This window comes from Aquarana catesbeiana, linkage group LG02 (assembly GCF_042186555.1).
Source record: "Aquarana catesbeiana isolate 2022-GZ linkage group LG02, ASM4218655v1, whole genome shotgun sequence".
Classification (NCBI taxonomy): Eukaryota; Metazoa; Chordata; class Amphibia; order Anura; family Ranidae; genus Aquarana; species Aquarana catesbeiana.
The window spans coordinates 393398089-393422531 of record NC_133325.1 but is presented as its reverse complement, the minus strand read 5'-3'; the positions used below and the strand labels follow the sequence as shown (position 1 = coordinate 393422531).

The 24443-nt window shown below is 44.6% G+C and overlaps 1 protein-coding gene across 1 annotated transcript in view; it reads right to left on the bottom strand.

Annotated features, from left to right (window-relative positions):
• The window catches only part of LOC141128137 (multidrug and toxin extrusion protein 1-like), a 228124-nt gene that overhangs the window by 152139 nt on the left and 51542 nt on the right, over positions 1–24443 (bottom strand). Inside the window, exon 4 of the mRNA XM_073615236.1 lies at positions 15742–15890. Within this exon, the coding sequence (XP_073471337.1) occupies positions 15742–15890 (149 nt within the window). The remainder of the gene's footprint in view (positions 1–15741; positions 15891–24443) is intronic.

Sequence of the window (24443 nt, the reverse complement as noted above, 5' to 3'; positions counted from 1 at the left end):
AGCAACAAATTAATATCAAAAGTGCACTAAACTCAGTGTAGTCCCAATTCATCTAACTGCGCCTTTAAAAATAAAAACTCAAATTAGCAGCATTACTAGATTCAAAATATGCAATTCATAGAATCTAGGATAGATGGCGCTGTTGAGTAGATAGAAAGTCCTTCTATTCGGGTCTGTGTGTGTTCTATATGGTGGCTGAATGTTTCCTACGGTGGTATCCTCTAGTGCAGTCTCTCTGGACTCTCACCTTAAATTAGTACAAATCGAACTGTGGAGATAAGATCAATGCAGTATGGAAGCGCTGTCTGGACACTTCTCCTTCTGTACTACTTGACTCTCTGGATCTTCTCCTGTGTTCCCTCGGCTCCCTCCACTCTGATGCAGCTCAGACAAGATAAAGACAGGGGAGGGGGAGAGAGAAGGCAGGCTCCACTAGTGTGTTATCGTTTTAAAACCAGGGGGGGGATATTTATTTGATTATACTCTTACATTGAATATTAAAAAGTCAGGCAAAGTAAAAAACAGTTGAGAAGTCTGGCGTTCTCAGCGCCCTCTCACTTGTATTGACAGCTGTGTGCCGCTCCAGCCAATCCCTACGCGTTACGACACGTCACGTGTCTTCATCTGGGGAACCGGATTGGCTGTTCTATATTACCTTATATATAGTATAACCGGAAATGCTAAAACCGCCATTTTTCTTATGGGCATGCTGATAGACACAGCGGTTCATGTATTGCAACCGGAAGTTTCAAAACGGCCATTTTACTTGTGGTTTTATGGGTTCTGCTCAGCGCTCATTTTTCATTGGATTTGTAATGTAGATATGCCACCATTTTGTTGTGGATGGCTACAATCTTGCTCTATATGTTGAACTCCTATGTGAGCGGCCATCATTATGGTGGAAATGTTATCTACGGCCAATGTATACAGTGAAGGACAATACACCACAAATAACTGAAGCCGCAAGAAAAGGGGAGCAAACGGCCTTGTTTGATGTACTGATGATGTTATAAAATACAAATATGTGTAAAAATAAATATTGGTTGTCAATTTTAGTAAAACAAATAGCTATCCTATAGCGGTATACGGGTGAAACCAGGTGAGAGTGCTCTGATATGACAATCGATAGATGCATTATACAACATTAGAGCTAACATACAACATAATCTTCAAAAATAGCAAACTAGCAAAACTATTAATGTTGTAGGGTTTCTGATCCATAAACAGTAGGTAATTATTAGTATTAGTATTAGTGTGCCATGTATAGATCACTGTAGTACTAATACATGCCACCAATAAGAATAAAAAATAAAACTCTATATGATCAACAACATTAAATATAGTGAACATTATACATAATATTAACAGATACCTCAATATAATTAAAATCTAATGTGTAGTAAAATCGGAGACTTCATATGTTATTTATATAGGAATTCATGATGCAATTAATAAAATATGATAAAAATCTAAAAAATATTAAAAATCATTCCCGAAGCATAATGTGTCGAAACATTTTGCATTAGTTCACAACAGAGACCCCACGCATCTCCAATTTTGGGGAATTGAAAAACACAAGCCTATGTGGAGAGGTAGCCATTTAGTCCGCGATATTAGCCGTAAAGAATCCAGATGGATTCATACTTTACGCACACTGGTACCTGGGGGTCTCAACGTAGAATTTGATTTAAATTGCTTTTTAAATGATTTTTAATATTTTTTAGATTTTTATCATATTTTATTAATTGCATCATGAATTCCTATATAAATAACATATGAAGTCTCCGATTTTACTACACATTAGATTTTAACCACTTCAGCCCCGGAAGGTTTTACCCCCTTCCTGACCAGAGCACTTTTTACAATTCGGCACTGCGTCGCTTTAACTGCTAATTGCGCGGTCATGCAATGCTGTACCCAAACGAAATTTGCGTCCTTTTCTTCCCACAAATAGAGCTTTCTTTTGATAGTATTTGATCACCTCTGCCGTTTTTATTTTTTGCGCTATACACGGAAAAAGACCGAAAATTTTGAAAAAAAATGATATTTTCTACTTTTTGTTCTAAAAAAAAATCCAATAAACTCAATTTTAGTCATACATCTAGGCCAAAATGTATTCGGCCACATGTCTTTGGTAAAAAAAATGTCAATAAGTGTATATTTATTGGTTTGCGCAAAAGTTATAGCGTCTACAAACTAGGGTACATTTTCTGGAATTTACACAGCCTTTAATTTATGACTGCCTATGTCGTTTCTTGAGGTGCTAAAATGGCAGGGCAGTACAAAACCCCCACAAATGACCCCATTTTGGAAAGTAGACACCCCAAGGAATTTGCTGAGAGGCATGTTGAGCCCATTGAATATTCATTTTTTTTGTCCCAAGTGATTGAACAATGACAAAAAAAAAAAAAAAAAATTACAAAAATTTGTCACTAAATGATATATTGCTCACACAGGCCATGGGCATATGTGGAATTGCACCCCAAAATACATTTAGCTGCTTCTCCTGAGTATGGGGATACCACATGTGTGAGACTTTTTGGGAGCCTAGCCGCGTACGGGGCCCCGAAAACCAATCACTGCCTTCAGGATTTCTAAGGGCGTACATTTTTGATTTTACTCCTCACTACCTATCACAGTTTTGAAGGCCATAAAATGCCCAGATGACATAAAACCCCCCCAAATGACCCCATTTTGGAAAGTAGACACCCCAAGCTATTTGCTTTGAGGCATGTTGAGTCCATGGAATGTTTTATATTTTGACACAAGTTGCGGGAAAGTGACAAATTTTTTTTTTTTTTTTTTTTTTTTTGCACAAAGTTGTCACTAAATGATATATTGCTCACACAGGCCATGGGCATATGTGGAATTGCACCCCAAAATACATTTAGCTGCTTCTCCTGAGTATGGGGATACCACATGTGTGGGACTTTTTGGGAGCCTAGCCGCGTACGGGACCCCGAAAACCAATCACTGCCTTCAGGATTTCTAAGGGCGTACATTTTTGATTTTACTCCTCACTGCCTATCACAGTTTCGGAGGCCATGGAATGCCCAGGTGGCACAAACCCCCCCCAAATGACCCCATTTTGGAAAGTAGACACCCCAAGCTATTTGCTGAGAGGCATGGTGAGTATTTTGCAGCTCTCATTTGTTTTTGAAAATAAAGAAAGACGAGAAAAAATTTTTTTTTTTTTCTTTTTTCAATTTTCAAAACTTTGTGACAAAAAGTGAGGTCTGCAAAATACTCACTATACCTCTCATCAAATAGCTTGGGGTGTCTACTTTCCAAAATGGGGTCATTTGGGGGGTTTTTTTGCCACCTGGGCATTCCATGGCCTCCGAAACTGTGATAGGCAGTGAAGAGTGAAATCAAAAATTTACGGCCTAAGAAAGCCTGAAGGCGGTGCTTGGTTTTCGGGGTCCCGTACGCGGCTAGGCTCCCAAAAAGTCCCACACATGTGGTATCCCCGTACTCAGGAGAAGCAGCAGAATGTATTTTGGGGTGTAATTTCACATATTCCCATGGCATGTTTGAGCAATATATCATTTAGTGACAACTTTGCGCAAAAAAAAATAAAAAAAATAAAAAATTGTCTCTTTCCCGCAACTTGTGTCACAATATAAATTATTCCATGGACTCAACATGACTCTCAGCAAATAGCTTGGGGTGTCTACTTTCCAAAATGGGGTCATTTGGGGGGGTTTTGAACTGTCCTGGCATTTTATGCACAACATCTAGAAGCTTATGTCACACATCACCCACACTTCTAACCACTTGAAGACAAAGCCCTTTCTGACACTTATTGTTTACATAAAAAAATAATTTTTTTTTGCAAGAAAATTACTTTGAACCCCCAAACATTATATATTTTTTTTAAAGCAAATGCCCTACAGATTAAAATGGTGGGTGTTTCATTTTTTTTTTTCACACAGTATTTGCGCAGCGATTTTTCAAACGCATTTTTTGGGGAAAAAACACACTTTTTTACATTTTAATGCACTAAAACACACTATATTGCCCAAATGTTTGATGAAATAAAAAAGATGATCTTAGGCCGAGTACATGGATACCAAACATGACATGCTTTAAAATTGCGCACAAACGTGCAGTGGCGACAAACTAAATACATTTTTAAAAGCCTTTAAAAGCCTTTACAGGTTACCACTTTAGATTTACAGAGGAGGTCTACTGCTAAACTTACTGCCCTCGATCTGACCTTCGCGGCGATACCTCACATGCATGGTGCAATTGCTGTTTACATTTGACGCCAGACCGACGCTTGCGTTCGCCTTAGCGCGAGAGCAGGGGGGACAGGGGTGCTTTTTTTTTTTTTTTTTTTTTTTCTTTATTATTATTATTTTTTTATCTTATTTTTAAACTGTTCCTTTCATTTTTTTTTTTTTTTAATCATTTTTATTGTTATCTCAGGGAATGTAAATATCCCCTATCATAGCAATAGGTAGTGACAGGTACTCTTTTTTGCAAAAATTGGGGTCTATTAGACCCTAGATTTCTCCTCTGCCCTCAAAGCATCTGACCACACCAAGATCGGTGTGATAAAATGCTTTCCCAATTTCCCAATGGCGCTGTTTACATCCGGCGAAATCTAAGTCATAAAATGCTCGTAGCTTCCGGTTTCTTAGGCCATAGAGATGTTTGGAGCCACTCTGGTCTCTGATCAGCTCTATGGTCAGCTGGCTGAATCACCGGCTGCATTTTCAGGTTCCCTGTTGAGACAGGAGAGCCAGAGAAAAACACGGAAGACGTTGGGGGGGGAGGGGCATTCCCTCCCACTGCTTGTAAAAGCAGTCTAGAGGCTAATTAGCCGCTAGGATTGCTTTTACATGAAAGCCGACCGCTGGCTGAAAAGAATGATACCAAGATGATACCTAAACCTGCAGGCATCATTCTGGTATAACCACTCAAAGTCGTGAATGGCGTACCTGAAGACAAAAAAATGGTTAACAATAAAGCACAGTAAACGGTAAGGTATAAAAAATTGCATACCTGAAAAGCAAACATGATAAAACATAATAACAATAAAACATTGCAGAATAGAATACAGTAAAAAAGAACAGAACAATAGAGAGAGAGAATAGAGAGAGAAAGAACAATAAAACGACAACTATTTTTTTTTTTATTTTATATTTTTGTATGTGTTTTTTTTTTTTTTTACACTTTTTTTTGTAACTAACTTTTATAACTGTAACCGGTTCCAGGTTCGGGTCTCTCAAAATGCGATGGCATCTTGGGAGACCCTGTGAAAGTGTGCCTAGTCTGTGCAATGCTGTACCCTACGCTAATACTCAACTAGTGCATGGTAGCGTTCAAAATATTCACCAATGCAAAGACCAGGATTGTCAGGACAGGAGGGACAATAATAGCGGGTGTCACGCCTATATCCGCGCTTGCTGCAGACACGACATCTTTTTTGGGGGGGGGTTCGTTGGGTAGGGGTACTCGGGAGGACATAAAGAAAATGCCTCTCATGCAGCCGACTGCATTTGGTTGGGGATGTGAATGGGGGAAGTACGGGCGCCGCAGAAGCGGTGGGTTCCCAATTAGGATTGGCGAATGCAGCAGGAAGGGCATTATGGGCACGACGGGCCTGTGTTCGTCTTCTTGGTGGCAGCGGGACACTACTTGTGCTTGCCACCTCACCAGCTTGAACTGCACTTATGGGACTCGCCACGTCACCAAGTGTTACTGCAGTGCTGGTTTGACTACGACCGGGGTGTACTAGGCCGCTGGTGCTTGCCAGTTCACCAAAACGCTACCAAAAAAACTGTTAGCGATCGCAAGGATCAGGCCTGACTCTGCGAACGCTGCAGTTATGCGTTTAGTGTTTTGTAAGTGACAGTGATCGATCGATACTGCACTTGGGTGGGCTGGGCTGGGCCGGGCGGAGGGGCAAAACGCAGGTGCTAGCAGGTATCTGGGCTGATCCCGCTAACACTGCGTTTGTGGGAACCCTAAACTGCTGGGGACGCTAGTATAGATCTGATCAGATCAGATATTGATCCGTTCAGATACTATACCACTAAGGGAGGCGTATGCTGCGTGCGTGGGTGTTAGCGGTACTGGCGCTAACCTGACGCTGCCTGGGGCTGGTGCTTGCCAGTTCACCAAAACGCTACCAGAAAAACTGTTAGCGATCGCAGTGATCAGGCCTGACTCTGCGAACGCTGCAGTTATGTGTTTAGTGTTTTGTAAGTGTCAGTGATCGATTGATACTGCACTTGGGTGGGCCGGGCGGAGGGGCAAAACGCAGGTGCTAGCAGGTATCTGGGCTGATCCCGCTAACACTGCGTTTGTGGGAACCCTAAACTGCTGGGGATGCTAGTATAGATCTGATCAGATCAGATATTGATCCGATCAGATACTATACCACTAAGGGAGGTGTACGGTGCGTGCGTGGGTGTTAGCGGTACTGGCGCTAATCTGACGCTGCCTGGGGCTGGTGCTTGCCAGTTCACCAAAACGCTACCAAAAAAACTGTTAGCGATCGCAGGGATCAGGCCTGACTATGCGAACGCTGCAGTTATGCGTTTAGTGTTTTGTAAGTGACAGTGATCGATCGATACTGCACTTGGGTGGGCCGGGCAGAGGGGCAAAACGCAGGTGCTAGCGAGTATCTGGGCTGATCCCGCTAACACTGCGTTTTCGGGAACCCTAAACTGCTGGGGACGCTAGTATAGATCTGATTGGATCAGATATTGATCTGATCAGATACTATACCACTAAGGGAGGCGTATGCTGCTTGCGTGGGTGTTAGCGGTACTGGCGCTAATCTGACGCTGCCTGGGGCGACGCATATCACCGCCGGGCGATCAGGGGGCTAAACCTTTATTCGGTAATAAACGGCGGGTGCCCTGACACTATAAAAAATAAACAAACTAACCAGCGTCACTCGTAACAGTTATACGGTGATCAGTGGTGAAAGGGTTAACTAGGGGGCAATCAAGGGGTTAAAACCTTTATTAGATAGTATATGGGGGTCCCTGACGCTATAAAACGCTGACGGCGAACCTAAATATTTACGTCTCTAACTATCGTCACCAGCGACACTAATACAGCGATCAGAAAAATGATCGCTTAGTGACACTGGTGACAGGGGGTGATCAAGGGGTTAAAACTTTATTAGGGGGGGTTAGGGGGGTATCCTAGACCTAAAGGGGGCTACCACTCACTGCCCTAACACTGTAACTGTCACAAACTGACACTATGCAGTAATCAGAAAAAAAAAAAAAAAAAATACTGCTAATGTCAGTTTGTGACGGGGGGGGGGTGATTGGGGGGGGGGTCGGGGGGCGATCGGGGGGGGATCGGGGGTGTAAGGTATGCCTGGCATGTTCTACTGTGTGTGTTTGTGTGTTGTGCACTTACATGTCTTCTCTCCTCGGCGCTGGACGGAAACTGCCAGACCGAGGAGAGATGACATCACATCCTCTGCCTGTGTGAAACTATACACAGGCAGAGGAGGATTCCCATTGGCTGGGAGCGATCGCGAGGGGGGGGCCACGATCGGATGGTCTCCCCCTCGCCTCCCGACGCTCCCAGTCAGATGCCGACCGCCGATGGCACCGGGGGGGGGGTCCGATCGGACCCCCCGCCCGCGGGAGGCAGATCACGTACAGGTACGTGATTCTGCCTGCCCGTGCCATTCTGCCGACGTATATATACGTTAGGCGGTCGGCAAGTGGTTAATTATATTGAGGTATCTGTTAATATTATGTATAATGTTCACTATATTTAATGTTGTTGATCATATAGAGTTTTATTTTTTATTCTTATTGGTGGCATGTATTAGTACTACAGTGATCTATACATGGCACACTAATACTAATACTAATAATTACCTACTGTTTATGGATCAGAAACCCTACAACATTAATAGTTTTGCTAGTTTGCTATTTTTGAAGATTATGTTGTATGTTAGCTCTAATGTTGTATAATGCATCTATCGATTGTCATATCAGAGCACTCTCACCTGGTTTCACCCGTATACCGCTATAGGATAGCTATTTGTTTTACTAAAATTGACAACCAATATTTATTTTTACACATATTTGTATTTTATAACATCATCAGTACATCAAACAAGGCCGTTTGCTCCCCTTTTCTTGCGGCTTCAGTTATTTGTGGTGTATTGTCCTTCACTGTATACATTGGCCGTAGATAACATTTCCACCATAATGATGGCCGCTCACATAGGAGTTCAACATATAGAGCAAGATTGTAGCCATCCACAACAAAATGGTGGCATATCTACATTACAAATCCAATGAAAAATGAGCGCTGAGCAGAACCCATAAAACCACAAGTAAAATGGCCGTTTTGAAACTTCCGGTTGCAATACATGAACCGCTGTGTCTATCAGCATGCCCATAAGAAAAATGGCGGTTTTAGCATTTCCGGTTATACTATATATAAGGTAATATAGAACAGCCAATCCGGTTCCCCAGATGAAGACACGTGACGTGTCGTAACGCGTAGGGATTGGCTGGAGCGGCACACAGCTGTCAATACAAGTGAGAGGGCGCTGAGAACGCCAGACTTCTCATCTGTTTTTTACTTTGCCTGACTTTTTAATATTCAATGTAAGAGTATAATCAAATAAATATCCCCCCCCTGGTTTTAAAACGATAACACACTAGTGGAGCCTGCCTTCTCTCTCCCCCTCCCCTGTCTTTATCTTGTCTGAGCTGCATCAGAGTGGAGGGAGCCGAGGGAACACAGGAGAAGATCCAGAGAGTCAAGTAGTACAGAAGGAGAAGTGTCCAGACAGCGCTTCCATACTGCATTGATCTTATCTCCACAGTTCGATTTGTACTAATTTAAGGTGAGAGTCCAGAGAGACTGCACTAGAGGATACCACCGTAGGAAACATTCAGCCACCATATAGAACACACACAGACCCGAATAGAAGGACTTTCTATCTACTCAACAGCGCCATCTATCCTAGATTCTATGAATTGCATATTTTGAATCTAGTAATGCTGCTAATTTGAGTTTTTATTTTTAAAGGCGCAGTTAGATGAATTGGGACTACACTGAGTTTAGTGCACTTTTGATATTAATTTGTTGCTAATCATTCACCTTTATGATGGGTTTCACTTTATATTAATTTATTCAATGTCATAAGGACTTTTTACAAAGACTTTTACTCACCAGCATCTATTCACGGCCATTCAGTCACGGTTGCACTTTATATTAATTTATATTAATTTATTTTATGTCTCAACATTTTACACAAGGATTTTTATTCACCAGGATCCATTCACGGTTATTTATGGTATTATACGGTTGCACTTTATATTAATTTATTTAATGGTATAACACTTTATACAAGGATTTTCATTCACCAGGATCCATTCACGATTATTTATGGTATTATAACCTTGCTAGTTTTTCTTTGGCATCGAAATACTGGTAATACTGGAATATTGCGCGAAATTCACTTAATTATTTATCCAGTAAGCGGTTGTGTGAGCACTATTAATTTTGCTGCAATATTCACATTTAGTATTTTACATCACCTACATTTTTCTTTTCTTACATCTACCAGCGCGAAGGAATTCTTTAAAATTTATGGTTAGAGCTCCTGCTTGGATGCCACCAGAGCAAGCTGCTTGCTCTGGGGGGCACTCAGCAGGAGTGTCGGCAGGGGACCTGAAAAGAGGATCAGGCTGCTCTCACGTGGCACATTGTCCTACTTTGGTTTGATCATGTCGCCCACAGGCCACAGCATATGTCAGCTATGACTTGGTCTCCTTTCTTGTTCTGTCACTGTTAATGGTTTAACATTGCTTGCCATTCATCGTTTACTCCATCCTGTGCATTGTTTGCAACTGGACTCAGAGAAGCTTAGATCCACAAACCCATAGTATCTGCTAAAATTGATGGGTTCCTGTTCTTTACTGTCTGTGAATGCTTAACTGCATTATGGTGTCAATTTTATCCACTGCAAATGGGCCAGGAGGCACATTGTCCTACTCTGGTTTGATCATATCTCCTACAGGCCACAGCATAGGTCGGCTATGACTTGGTCCCCTTTGTTTCTTGCCTGTGACTGTTGATGGTCCAGCATTGCTTACCATTGCCATTAATGGTTTAACCTCATCCTGTGCATTGTTTGTAACTGGACTCAGAGAAGCTTAGTTCCACAAACCCATATCCTCTGAAATTGATGGGTTTCTGTTCTTTACTATGAATGCTTAACTGCGTTATGGTGCCCATTGTATCCACTGAAAATGGGCCAGGTGACACATTGGGATAGATTTACTAAAACTGGTGCACTCAGAATCTAGTGCAGCTGTGCATGGGGGCCAATCAGCTTCTAACCTCAGCTTGTTCAATTAAGCTTTGGCAATGAAACCTGGAAGCCGGTTTCTATGCAGAAATGAGCCTGAGTTTGCACTCTGACTGCAGCTTTAGTAAATAAACCCCATTGTCCTACTCTGGTTTGATCATATCTCCCTCAGGCCACAGCCCTTTCTTGCTCTGTGACTGTTAATGGCCTAGGCTTGCTTGCCATTGCATTTATGGTTTACTCCATCCTGTGCATTTTTTGTGGATCTAAATTTCTCTGGATCCAGTTGCAAACCCATAGCCTCTGCAGAAATTGATGGGTTTTGATTCTTTACTGTGAATGCTTAACTGCATGTATCCACTGCAAATGAACCAGGTGGCTTTTTTGTGATGCACATACATTTGGTATAGAAAAGGCCCCCCTTAAAAATCACATTTTGTTGCTTTGCAGCCTGAAATGAAGACTGCTTTGGATTGGAAAACAATTCTCAATTGGGTGTACCACAATGTGATTATTTTAGAGTGAGTGGTTATTTTCTATACCCACTGTATGTGCATCACAAAGGAGCCCTGAAGCCAAGTCATAGCTGACTTCCTGTAGCTTGTGGGAGATATGATCAAACCAGAGTAGGACAATGTGCCACCTGATTTAATTTCACATAAAATGGAATCCTCTTGGGTTCTATAGACTTTCTCCTCTGATGGTTTCATATGTTTTCTTCAGGGCATGACACTTAATTTTCTGTGTTTACAGTCTTCCTGTGATTATTGCACTTTTTTTTATCAATTGTTAAGACAATAAATGTCTTATTTTCTAGTCCAAATGTCGTTTGGTGCCTCTGCCTTTCATTTTTGTTTGTTTTCATGCTTTTGAGACTTAGCTCCCCCACTTTTACCCCTAGCACCTGCATAGCACCTGCAAAAAAAATTGACTGGAGCCGCCCCTGCTAATAGGGAGGAGCTGGTGAAACAAAAGGTAGTAACTGTGAGGGATGAACTGATGTCCTGTTTCCTGGAACCTTCCACATGTGGGAGGATTGCTGGGACTTGCAGTCCTTCTGAAGACACCAGCATGGACTCTGTCTATAAAGGTATGCTGTGGCAGCACACAGCCTGAGTTAAGAATTAGGGATGTAGGAAAAACTGTTTCTTGTGTAGCGCCCTGAGGTTTAGTCAGGGAGCTCCTCACTAAATTCCTTGTGAGGAGTAGCTACTGTAGTTAATTACTAGGGATCTATTGACTTCTCCCTAAGTTTGGCCTGGTTGTACTTTCCTCTTCTACCACCAGGTGGCCGGGCACTTGGAGGTATTAAATTGAGAAGGACAACTCAAGGTCAGGTTATGGGTATATGGGGTATCTCAGCCAATGGGCAGGGATTTTGTTGAATCCCTTGGCCTTCTGGGCGAGCCTATATATTTGGGTGAAGTCAGGTGATCCAGGTTCTTGTGTGCCACCCAGACTGCCGTCTGGGTGAACGTGTGTCATCTGCCCCGGGCTCCTAGGCCGGAGATCAGGTCTATCCCGGGTGGCATCAGGCTGCCAGGCTGTGTAAGGGCCTATCCAGAAGTAAGAGGGCAGCGCAGGGTTGGGACTGCAGCTTGCAGTCCAACCAAAAGTGACAGTTATGTCGGTCGGAGAACCTGTCATGGTCGGAGGTAGGAGGGAAGCTGTCGCCACTAAGGGACCAATCACCTTTACCAGGGACCACAGTGAGTAACTGAAGCAAGTACTGGAGCAGTAATCTTCCCGAACAGTCATGGTGGGGGATCAAGTCAGGGACCCAACGAGCGGACTTGACGCTTGCAGAGCAGCCTTGTGTGCCAAGCTAGGGACCAAGCCAGTCAGCAGGGGTGAAGCTTGAAGGTATCCGAAGTTCCAAGCAGGGAAGCGTGGGTGATGCTTGAAGGAGATACCACCACAATAGTCTTGAGGAGCTCACAGGATTCAGAGTCAGTGAATCAGAGAGTCCAGTGAGAGACCAGGAGCTCAAGAGGCTGAAGAACTACAATGAGAAGTTGTAGTACAGCTGAAAGAACTGTTACTTTGAGTTAGGAACTGTTTAAGTACTGTTGCCATAGAAGACAGCAATCCTGCATGTGCAGAAGTGGCACCTTGCTGGGGCCTTTCCCGTACGGCTGTCTTCCTGTTGAAGTCTCTGAGACTGCCATTTGAAATTGCAACTATAAGGGTGTCCTGGCCCTAACCCTCTGTCCCTTGCAAAATATTAAAATGACTGTCAAAGAAATAAAACCTCTTTTACATCCAAGAAGTGTCTGGCGCCCCATGACTTTTACCACCTTTGTACCCACTATGTCTCACAACCCACCACATACAGTATTGAAGGATGTCAGTTATCCCTGGCCCTGGAGGTTCTCATTAGATCAAAGGAGGCCTGGGACCTTGCTACACTTGTGCATGTGGACTTTGTCATGGCTGCACCTTTTTCTAAGTAAAGCTTTGAAAGTTTGCCTTCTGCCTGGTCTGAAGTTATTAAAGGAGTGTAATGCAATTAACCGGGACACATAGACTCCAGCTTTGGGTCACTAGGCACATACGGGTATGACGATAGCACTTAAAGAGATATTCTTTTGCGGTACTACATGTGGTTGCCATGGGCAATGGTTAAAAGCAGTTAAAGCAGCCTGTCGGTAGCGAGTACCTGTGTCAGGTAGGACAGCCTCTAGCAGCGAGGGAGATGTCTGTACTCCTTCTGCAAGCAGTCTGTCTCCCATAGCAACAGAAGCAGACTTGCACCACCGAGGTCCCCATGCTGTACAAAGGTACAGGAAGTGAAGAGTTAAGTGAGTGCGCATGCTAGCCGCATGGCAGGGACCCATTTTGCTACCGAGAAGAGGTAGTGGCAAACACTGAACAGGTGGGTGTGAACATAAGAGGCCAGTAGAAGGAGCTGTATGCTCCAAGCACGTAGCCTTGCTTCCTGTCCTTCCTGTTCTCCCTATACTGAGGTCGGCCCTCCGGGTGATGTAATTTCCCTGCGTGCGGTCCACGCTACGCTGCCTGGATCCTCTCCACTTCCTGGTTTGGAATCAGCACTCTACACAGTTCCTGACATCATTTGGACGCCTGGGAAACCAGATTGCTGGCACCCCTCGAGGAGGACATCTTTTTTACAGAAATGCCCTTGATTTCTGCTTTTATGTAAGTGCATTACTTTGCGCATTAAACATGCTATTCTAATACTACACTTAGGTGCGCCTCCCTCCTTTCCTCTTTTTGCATTCTCACAGAGTTCTTCTGGATACGCTCTGGGGATGGCTGACACCTGAACTATTTGTTACACACCTAAGTTGGTATGGACTACTTCCAACATACTAAGGACCAATACCACCCATATATACAGAGATATATATATTTTTTGAACTAACTGTGCAGATCCAGTATTGTTGTGCACTGGGTGACTTTCTTCTTTGGACATCAGTTAAGTGTGTCCCTCCTAAATGCAAGCTACAGTGAGAGGTGTACGTCCATCTCTGAAAGTGGAGGCCAGCCTTAAGGTTAAGCATTCTCCCATAGCAGCTTCAGCCTTGTCCCATAACATTGATAGAAACGGCACAGAGTAAAAGGTACAAGTGATCGTGGTGATGCTTAATACATCAAGAGAGTTTGCTAGAGTTGGTTCATGTTTATTATCTGCTGGGTCATGAGCGTGGCTCAAGTAAAGGTACCCCATGTCTGAGGAGAGTGACCCTGGTACAGGTGTCTAAAGTAGCCCAGAAGAACGCACCCCAGGGGTAGTCCTCTCATGTGACCCAGAACTTGGTGCCCAACAAGTTAATGGGAAACATTGATGAAGGTCGGCCATCCCTCGCCTACACCTTACATGCTCACAAAGTATGGCATAGTGAAAATTTGTCACAGAATTTAAGGTAGTAAATGAGTTGGACTCTTCACAAAGTACAGTAAGTTTACAAACATCACAGTACGTTTCACTGTCTTTCAGACTTTAGGATGGGGCCAGTCTGTGCCCATTGGGAATAAACAATACCCCATTTTTGGTATTAGGGGGTGTCAGTGGGAGGAATAATGCCCCGTTGTTGGCGTCAGTGGGAGGAATAGTACCCCATTGTTGGTGTCAGTGAAAGGAATTATGTCCCATTGTTTGTGTCAGTGGAAGGAATAGTGCCCTGTTGTTGGTGTCAGTGGCAGGAATTATGCCCCACTGTTGATGTTGGTGGCAGGAAAATTGGCTCAAAGACTGGATAAAGGCAAGCAAAGGGCCGCATCTGGCCCCAGGCCACAGTTTGGAGACCACTGATCAAGATCATTCAGATTAATAGGAGAAGGCTAGAAATAATTGTAAACTTTGGAAAAGAATATATGATTGTACAGTTTGACCATAGATATGCTTTAATTACTTATTGTGCATTTTCCTATAGTGGAGGATACCCTCCATGTGGCAAAATTAGGGAATTGTGTAAATTAGATTAGATTGGTGTGCTATTTAAACTGGCAATTGCCTAAACTAAAGTCATGACTCATGTTCTTCAAAAGCAGGGGGGTCCAACCTCTTGACCTTCCTGGGCCACATTGGAGGAAGAGGACTTGTCTTTGGCCACACATAAGACACACTAACAATAAGGGTAGCTGATGGCCAGAAAAAGTTGGGCAGATGACAAATTAATGACCACTGATATAGTGATATAGATAATGTACCCATCATCGGAGTAATACAACTTTTTTTTTTTTTTAATATTTTTTATTGTAAAAGAGGGCAACAAAAAAATAGATAATAAATATTTGACACTGTTTTTTATTGACTAACGCATCAATATCTGCTCTGATGGATGTAATAGCAATTTTCAATAATTTCTCAAGGTGTTTATTAGATATTTTGGTTTTAATTTTGCCCTTCATGTGCATCATCCTTCGAAATAAAAATATGTGCTGCCGAAAAACAAATGACGAGTGATTGTGGGATGTTTTTCTTTAGGAAGATAAAACTTTTAAAAGTCCGGTAAGGAGACTCTTCAGCCATGTTTGCTAAATGTAAACACATTTTTAGAAAAAATCCCCCCCCCCCCAAAAAAAATCTAAATTTTTAAAGTAAGTTTACAATTTTGTGTTGCGCCGCATTTATAACCGTCTTGGGCCATCTGCAGCATTTGGGCCGTAGGTTAGACACCTCTGTTCTAAAGGAATGGCAGCTAAGTCTTTGCTTATACTGCATAACATCAGAATATGTTTCAGGACACTCACTTTTATTCTACCTCTAATTACTTTTTATATATGAACACTAATGGATCCTCTTATATAAAGCTCATTTATACAACATTTGAGTAAGCCTATGAGGGCACAAACATTTTCCAACAAACTTATGCTATATTGGAGATGTTTTTAAAGAAATAAAGCATGTAGTGTTATATTTGTAATACTCTACTATGCCCTTCTAAAGTAAACAACAGTACCTTGCTAAGTCTTTGTCCTGTCCACAAAGCAGAAGGATGTTCTCAGTATTGATATAGAAGGCCCAGCACGGAAAACATGCCAGAGACAGGATGAGAATTGCTCGCTGGACAATGACCCCAATGTGTTTCATTTTTTTTCCTCCATAAATCTTAAAGACAGCCAAAAGGTTAGTTGTATAAAATGTTATGGACAAACAGTTCATGTTTTAATTTAAAACACATGATGAGCATCTTGAGGTGAGTTATTTGCATTTATTTTCTTTATATGAATGCCAAGGGTACCTGTATTATCAGGCCTGTCAGGATTCATAAAAAGCAAAGTGTTGAGATGGGAAGGACCTGGTAAACTGTATTACTGTACTCAGTTTTGAAATGATTAATTCATAGTCCACAGGAAACTGCTATCAGTAAAAAAAATCTTTTCTTTGACCAGCTGCAGGTGTAAAGCTCTGACGGGGCAGACTTTTTTCTATAGAGGGTCCAACCAGTGTGCAGGTGAAGGAGTAAAGTAAAAGTGAGCATAAATTAGTATACTGTATTTACTCATCTGGGTCCTACAATTCACACGCCGGAGACGCGCTCTTCCCCTCTGCCATTGGCTCCCGCTGCTGTCAATTAAATCCAATGACGCGGGCGCCAGGGGGGCGGGGCCGAGTCCGACATTCTGCATCGATGGACACAAATGCTGGACTCGGGAGCACGCCCGCAGGGTAACCCCTCCGGGGGAGCGCTTCTCCTAGGGGGTTATACGATGCGAGGAGAAACTACCAGTGACTCTGGGGGACCCCTGAAGTCAAGGATTGGGGCCACTCTGTGCAAAACAAACTGCATAGTGGAGGTAAGTTTGACATGTTTGTTATTTAAAAAAAAACAAAAGCAAAGCCTGACAATCACTTTAAGTGAAGTAAAATTGGTCTCAAGTTTTTTTAAAGCCCGACTTCAGCTAAATGTTTTAGTGATAGGACTGAGTGGGTAAGAGTAAGAGACCAATTTAAAGCAAAATGTATATCGGTCAATAGGTGGATTGTATATAAAATAATTCGGGATAACTATGTAAACTCCTCTGTACAAGTTACTACTTCAGTCTCCTCCTGCACAACTCTTACTTGCAGACTATTGCTCTCTTTCTCTTCCTCCTGCACAACTCTTGACTCTCAGGAACAGCTAGCACGTGGTTATGCCCGACACTGACTCGGGCAGGCCCAAGTAACTTGCCCTTTGCTTCCAGCCAGGCCTGCCTAAATTTCCCTACTCTCACATAAAAAACCCAATCTAGCACCTACCTGTGTAGAGGGTGCTACACTCACCCCCACCAAAATTCAGCTGGTCCCTCAGCTGAGAAAATTGAAAAATGACTCCTGGGCCCAGCAGCAAGGGCATTTCATAAGATGAAGTGGAAGGGAATAAATTACATACAAAAAATATATAGAAATCTCTGGTAAGTATTTACATCTGTACAGATATCATAACACACACCTAGCTACAGGTCCCTGCAGCTAACAGTAACACATAAATATATACATTTTAGCCAGAGCATCTCTCCCTCGAGAAAGATACTCTGCCCGCAGAAATTTTGTCTCCAGCCAGAGGGGATGGACAACCATCCTATCCCAGAAGATCCTAAAAAAAAACAGAAAACAATGACATCCTACACTCAAACCTATTTACACACTGTACAGTTTCTGTCGGGAGGGGGTTAGCATCCTGCCGAGAGAAATAGCAAAATATCCCACTTTAACACATTTTCTTTCTGTTGTTCTGTCAGGAGAAGGTTATGGCCTGCTGACAGAAACAACCAGGAAAAAAAGTTCCTGATGGAAGGGAACCCTCCCCAGGCAAACAAAATACTGCCACTATATACCTTTTTGGATGATGTGTATACCATGATTACATAATAAACTGCAAAGTTTCTCCAGTGCTGAGAGTTCAGGAAGGAGGAGATTTTTACTACAGCCTGTATACATGCCCACATGTGTGATGTCAATATCATGTGCACTGGCTATCTCTGAGAAGAAGTAAATGTTCTCTCCAGCATAAAAGACACAACTGAGCATGTGCAGGTCGGCTATTCTGCCTGTGTTAGCTGGCCTTCCCCAGATAGACAGTGCAGGAGGGAAGAATCTGTGCATACAGGATAAAACAGCCTTTTTACACAATGCAGAGGATTAGCACCTTAAGTTCCACAGTGAGTATAACAAACATGCTATGCTGCATATACAGACTGGTTTTACTGTTGTGGGTTTAGTAACACTTTAAAGAGTTAGTTCAGGAACAAACCTCACCCAAGTGTCCTTACAACAGGAAAGGTCCCTCCATTGGGCACACAGGGTGGCAGGCTGGTCTGTTCCGGCAGATCACAATAAAAAGACACATTCTGCTACCCCACAGCAGTTCATGTGGATCATCTTTATGCACACTGTGGGGCTCCTCACAGTCTCCTCAGGCATAAAAATGAGGATCAGGCAATCTCTTCCTGCCCCCTCCTTCCTCCTGAATAGCGACCGAATGGCTCTTTGTAGGCCATCCTACCTACACAATGAGAACCCGGTCTTTGTATATAGCTCTCCCTAGCCACTGTTCACACTGAATGTTCTTAAAATGGGCCCAGGTCTTGCTCTCTGGCACCCGCAAGGGCTTGGGGATGTGCAAAAAGTCCCAGGCCATGTCATTCTCCCACTCTCCCTGGGAGTTCTCGACAATGTCTATGATCTGGGGAGGGACATACGGGTAATCCAGACCCCACTCCAAAGCTACCTTTCTCTGCACCTCCCGCTAGAGCCAGGAAAACCTGGGCAGCGTCTTAGGTCTTCCTTTTCCTCGCAGGACACAGGCGTCTTGGGACCTCACAAACCATTGACGACAGGCAAGTCCTCTGGTCTGGGTGGTAGAGGGTCTGTGTAAGAAGAGCTGTCTGCTGCTGACAAGGCTTCCTGCAGCTTCTTCAGGTCCCACCACTGACTCTGGCCCATCTCCTCTCTCAGACTGGACTTCCAGGACCTGGGAACCTCCCGTCTCCCAATCTTCTTCTGAACTCTCACTAGGGGACGACCACTCCGCCAGCCTCTCCAGGGATCCAAATTCGGCTTGTAGTCTGGGGGAACCCCAATCAATGTCCCTGCCCTTGCCTTCCCTGTCCAGCTCACCTGGAGGCGCACCTCCCTCTAACACTGGCTCCTTCTGGACTAGGACGGATAACGACACAGGGGCAGCCAGCATTTCAGGGACTTTAGCTCGTTCCTGCTGGGCAGTACTCACAGTTTCCAGGTCCCTGGCCAGGTCGCAGGCCATAACAGACTCCTCTCCCCCGATGTCCTCCTTCTTCACGGGGGAGTCGCTAGGCCTTGACTCCACTCCGCCTTTAAGGGATGAGTCCAGGCCCTCTCCAGCATTCTGGGACTTCTGCGGCTGTAGGCGGCACAATCCTGAGTGCAGGTCCACATTGTAATACTGTGGCCCCTGCTGGCTGGATGCAAGCCGGGTGAGTGGTTCACCATAATGGCCGCACCAGGCCCAAGCAGTGACCACCGCGGTCGGGATCCAGCATTTTGGGCATGGCGGGCACAACCACTCCGTCCCTTCGATCACCCCGAGGCTCCAGCCACACACCAGTGTCTACCAGTGCCCGCTCCTGCTGTTCAGGCAACCAAGTCAGGGTTGGTAGTAGACGTCCACCCTCCATCATCTTGCTCCGCTGCCTTGCGGTGTCTGCTGCTAGCAGGTAACACTGTGTCTCCTCCAGGGCGTGGCACTTCCCCCCCGCTTCCAGACAGGCTGCCGTCTGTGAAGCTGATAGGCAGGCCCCTTCCTTGGTGTGCTGCTGTAATCCCTTGTTAGGCGAACTGAAGTTATCAGGCATGCTGAAGCTAGCAGGACTTGTCCAGGCACGTCGCTCGGCACCGACTTTGCCCGAGCAACTGGGAACTAATGACCGCTGACTTTTCCAGTGGTTGCCGGTAGCAACAATAATGTTTATAGCCAAGCCAATGCCTCATTTAAGAGAATATCGATAGTACTGTCCTGCCCACAGGCACCCGCAGGCTCACCCCGATCACCCCGGGCAATAGTAGACACTGCCAGGCACACTTTACTGGTAAATGCAGGAGTTTGAAGCAAAAGTTCAGAATGTCAAGCATTAGCAGATCACTGGACATATTTGTAATCCAATAGGAGATGTCCAGCATTAGCAGATCGTTGGAACTTTTTGTAATCCATGGGCGTGATCACCCGCCGAGGTTGCCATGGGTGACAGCACATGGTACAAAGTTACTGAAATTGCAGAATTGGTATAAGTGTCCATTCCAGCGCTGGCTTAAGGCAACTGGGTAAGCAGGCAGCAGCAATTGTCAATGGATCCTGCGGGTTGCTATGGACAATGGCACTTATTATTGCAGTACTGAATAGCAGGCAGAGCACACAAGTCCTTCCCCAGGGTTCAATTCCTTAATGGTGGAACCAAGCACAGTTCCCCCGGCTTGCTCAACTTCGGTTACTAGGGGCAATGGCTGACAGGTCACATGTGATCAAGTGGTCCCGAAACGAGCCCCCAAATGTAGCGGTACACTAGGGGCTGCTAAGTGATGTGGCCCACCAGTCACCCTGCCCAGCCCGGTGTTCACACCTCACTCACTCTCAGGTAGAAACAGCTCTTGTGCTTGTTTTTGTTATTTTTTTAGTAAATTAAACTTGGATGGGGTAAGGGAATTATGAGATGCCCAGCAAAGTGTATATCGGTTGGCGGATTGTATATCAAGGGGTGTTGGAACAAGGGGACAGTGGCTGATGTTGACCCCATAACATTCCCACCCTATGAATAGCTGGACTATCTCGGTACTGATTGATGACAACAACATACAAATTATGTAAAAAAAGATTTACTACAAAAAGGAAAAAAAAATTATTACAAAAAGGAAAATACATAGTATACTTATTAAAATTGAAAAAACAGAAGCTCAGGATTTCCCCAAGGGATATCTGTTATTATAAGATATAGAATGGTCTGGGTCTCGACTAGTTTTGCGGTGTTACCGCATCCTCAGGAGGACCAATCTAAGAAACAGATAATACAATAAAACACAAATGTAATAAGTTCAATGATCTTAATACAGCGTGTGAGAAAGGGAAAATAAACAAAAAAATAAAGAACTAGCTTACCCTATAAATAGGTGATCATGTGCAGTATCAAGCCGCCCAAATAAATTCCCCCTGCGGCGGACAAGGGGGATTGTGCGGAACTCTCTAAAAAAAAAGGCATAAAACAGGTGAGCCTAATAAGTTGGCTAGTTAGAAGATAAAGGAAAATTGACAAATCACGTAATAGGGGGGGTGGAAAAGAGAGAGGGTGGGGGCAAAAGATAAAAAGGAGGGGGGGGGAGGGGGAAGAAAGAGGGAGGGAAAGAAGGGGAAAAAAGGGGGAGGGGAGGGAGGGAGGGAAAGGAAGGGATGGGAAAGGGATGGAAAAGGAAAGCAGGGGAAGAAAAGGGAGGGGGGTGAGGGGGGAGGAAGGAGAGGAAGGGAAGGAAGGTAAGGGGAGGAAGGGGGGAGAGGGACAGGGAGGGGAAAAAAAAGGGAAGAAAGGGGGGAGGAAGGGGGGGGACAGTGGAAAGGGGGGAAAGAAAGGAGGGGGGAGGAAGGGGGGAAAGAAGAAACAATGGAGATAGGTGGGGAGAGGAAAAGAGGGGAGGGAGCAAGGTAGGGAAGGAAAGGAAACAGGGAATTATATTAAAAGAGAGGAGGTGACCAGCGCCCTAATTAGTGAGTGATTAGGTAAGGTAGCAACACATAGTGTAGCTTACTGTTGTAATTGTATCAAGGGGTAATTGAGATACCAGGCCACATAGAGGTTCCTGGTGATGTGGAGGCTGGATGGCCGGTAGGGAACAAGGATGCCAGCTGTGTCCATTAAATGAGGCATCATGGAGGGTACAGAGGTGTGAGAGCCCAGCAATGTGGGTGAATACCCAGTGGGTAATATGGGAGCCTGTCAAAGGAAAGGTATCAAATATAACATAAGATCCAGATAGTATCCATGGGGAGGTATCAAGTATAAATAACGTAAGGTACAGGATAGTATCCAAAAGCAGCAAAGGAAAACGTACCCATAGACATCCTTGGTGAGCCAGCGAAAGCGTCCTTACCATCCAAGCCCCACGTGTACGAACCTCCAGTGGAGAGATCCACAGTGCTCACTCAGGGGCCCGAGGGCCCATTAAGTGAGCTCCCCAACCTGGAGACGCCCGCGACGCCGCTGGCCGGCGGCGTCTGATGTCACCAGGTCAGTTTCTCCGCACTGCGCAGGTGCGCGGCCCACGCTACTGCGCATGCGCATTCAAAACGAGCCCATGGGCGAGGAGCCCTGGGCTCGGAGAGAACAAGAAGGGGATGAGCTGGTAAAAAGTCACCCTGCCAGAAGAAACACAAGTCCGCCACTGTGGGAAGGGCACAGGCAGCCAGGAACCACACAGAGCACCCAGGGATCGCTGAAACAATATAGGAATACATTAAACATCATGTAATAATAAAGAACAAAATATATGAAATTAGTTGTATTGGTGGCAGTATAGGTGCCACAGTGACGATTACTGTGTTGATAAACACAAGCGGAAATTGCCACCCATGGACGGCTAAGGGACAGGAGGAGTGTCATTACTGAAAAGAGCCCATATTTCAGTGTAGATCATAGAGTCCAGGCAACTACAAAAAACATAAGATATTCTTATTGGGCCCCCTATTGGTGGGTAGTCTACCCTGAAATATGGGCTCTTTTCAGTAATGACAGTCCTTCCTGTCCCTTAGCCGTCCATGGGTGACAATTTCTGCTTGTTTATCAACACAGTAATCGTCACTGTGACACCTGTACCGCCACCAATACAACTAATTTCATATATTTTGTTCTTTATTATTACATGATGTTTAACGTTTTCCTATATTGTTTCAGCGATCCCTGGGTGCTCTGTGCGGTTCCTGGCTGCCTGTGCCCTTCCCACAGCGGCGGACTTGTTTCTCCTGGCAGGGGTGACTTTTACTAGCTCATCCCCTTCTTGTTCTCTCCGAGCCCAGGGCTCCCCGCCACGGCCTAGTTTTAAACGCGCATGCGCAGTGCGGAGAAACTGACCTGGTGATGTCAGACGCCGCTGGCCGGCAGCGTCACGGACGTCTCCAGGTTGGGGAGCTCACTTAATGGGCCCTCGGGCCCCTGAGTGAGCACTGTGGATCTCTCCACTGGAGGTTCATACACGTGGGGCTTGGATGGTAAGGACGCTTTCGCTGGCTCACCAAGGATGTCTATGGGTACGTTTTCCCTTGCTGCTTTTGGATACTATCCTGTACCTTACATTATTTATACTTGATACCTCCCCATGGATACTATCTGGATCTTATGTTATATTTGATACCTTTTCTTTGACAGACTCCCATATTACTCACTGGGTATTCACCCACATTGCTGGGCTCTCACACCTCTGTACCCTCCATTATGCCTCAATTAATGGACACAGCTGGCGTCCTTGTTCCCTACCGGCCATCCAGCCTCCACATCACCAGGAACCTCTATGTGGCCTGGTATCTCAATTACCCCTTGATACAATTACAACGGTGAGCTACACTATGTGTTGATACCTTATCTAATCACTCACTAATTAGGGCGCTGGTCACCTCCTCTCTTTTCCTATTATTCCCTGTTTCCTGTCCTTCCCTACCTTGCTCCCTCCCCTCTTTTCCTCCCCCCACCTATCTCCATCGGTTCTTCTTTCCCACCCCCTCCTTTCTTCCCCCCCTCCTTTCTTCCCCCCCCTTTCCACTGTCTCCCTTCCCCCCTTTTCCCCCCTTTTTCTTCCCTTTCTCCCCCCCCCTCCTTTCCCACCCCCTGTCCCTTTCCCCCCCTTCCCTCTCCTTTTTGTCCCCCTGCTTTCCTTTTCCTTCCCCTTCCCATCCCTTCCTTTCCCTCCCTCCCTTCCCCCTTTTTTCCACTTCTTTCCCTCCCTCCCTCTCCCCCCCCCCCCCCTTTTTTACCTTATGCCCCCACCCCCTCTCTTTTCCACCCCCCCCATTACGTGATTTGTCAATTTTCCTTTATCTTCTAACTAGCCAACTTATTAGGCCCCTCACCTGTTTTATGCCTTTTATTTAGAGAGTTCCGCACAATCCCCCTTGTCAGCCGCGGGGGAAATTTATTTGGGTGGCTTGATACCGCAAATGATCACCTATTTACCTATTTTAGGTCCTCCTGAGGAAGCGGTAACACCGCAAAACTAGTCGAGACCCAGACCATTCTATATCTTGTAATAACAGATATCCCTTGGGGAAATCCTGAGCTTCTGCTTTTTCAATTTTAATAAGTAAACTATGTATTTTCCTTTTTGTAATAAATCTTTTTTTACATAATTTGTATGTTGTTGTCAATCAGTACCGAGATAGTCCAGCTATTCATAGGGTGGGATTGTTATGGGGTCAACATCAGCCACTGTCCCCTTGTTCCCACACCCCCTTGTTTCTCTATATTAATTTGGATGATGGTACGTTTTTAAGACCAGTTATCCCTTATTACATGAGGCTATACTCAAAATCCCTGGATTGTATATCAATCAATTTGGATAACTAACTTCAGTCTCCTCCTGCACAACTCTTACGTGTAGACTATTGCTCTCGTTCTCTTCCTCCTGCACTCTTGATTCTCAGGAACAGCTAGCACGTGGTTAGACCTGACA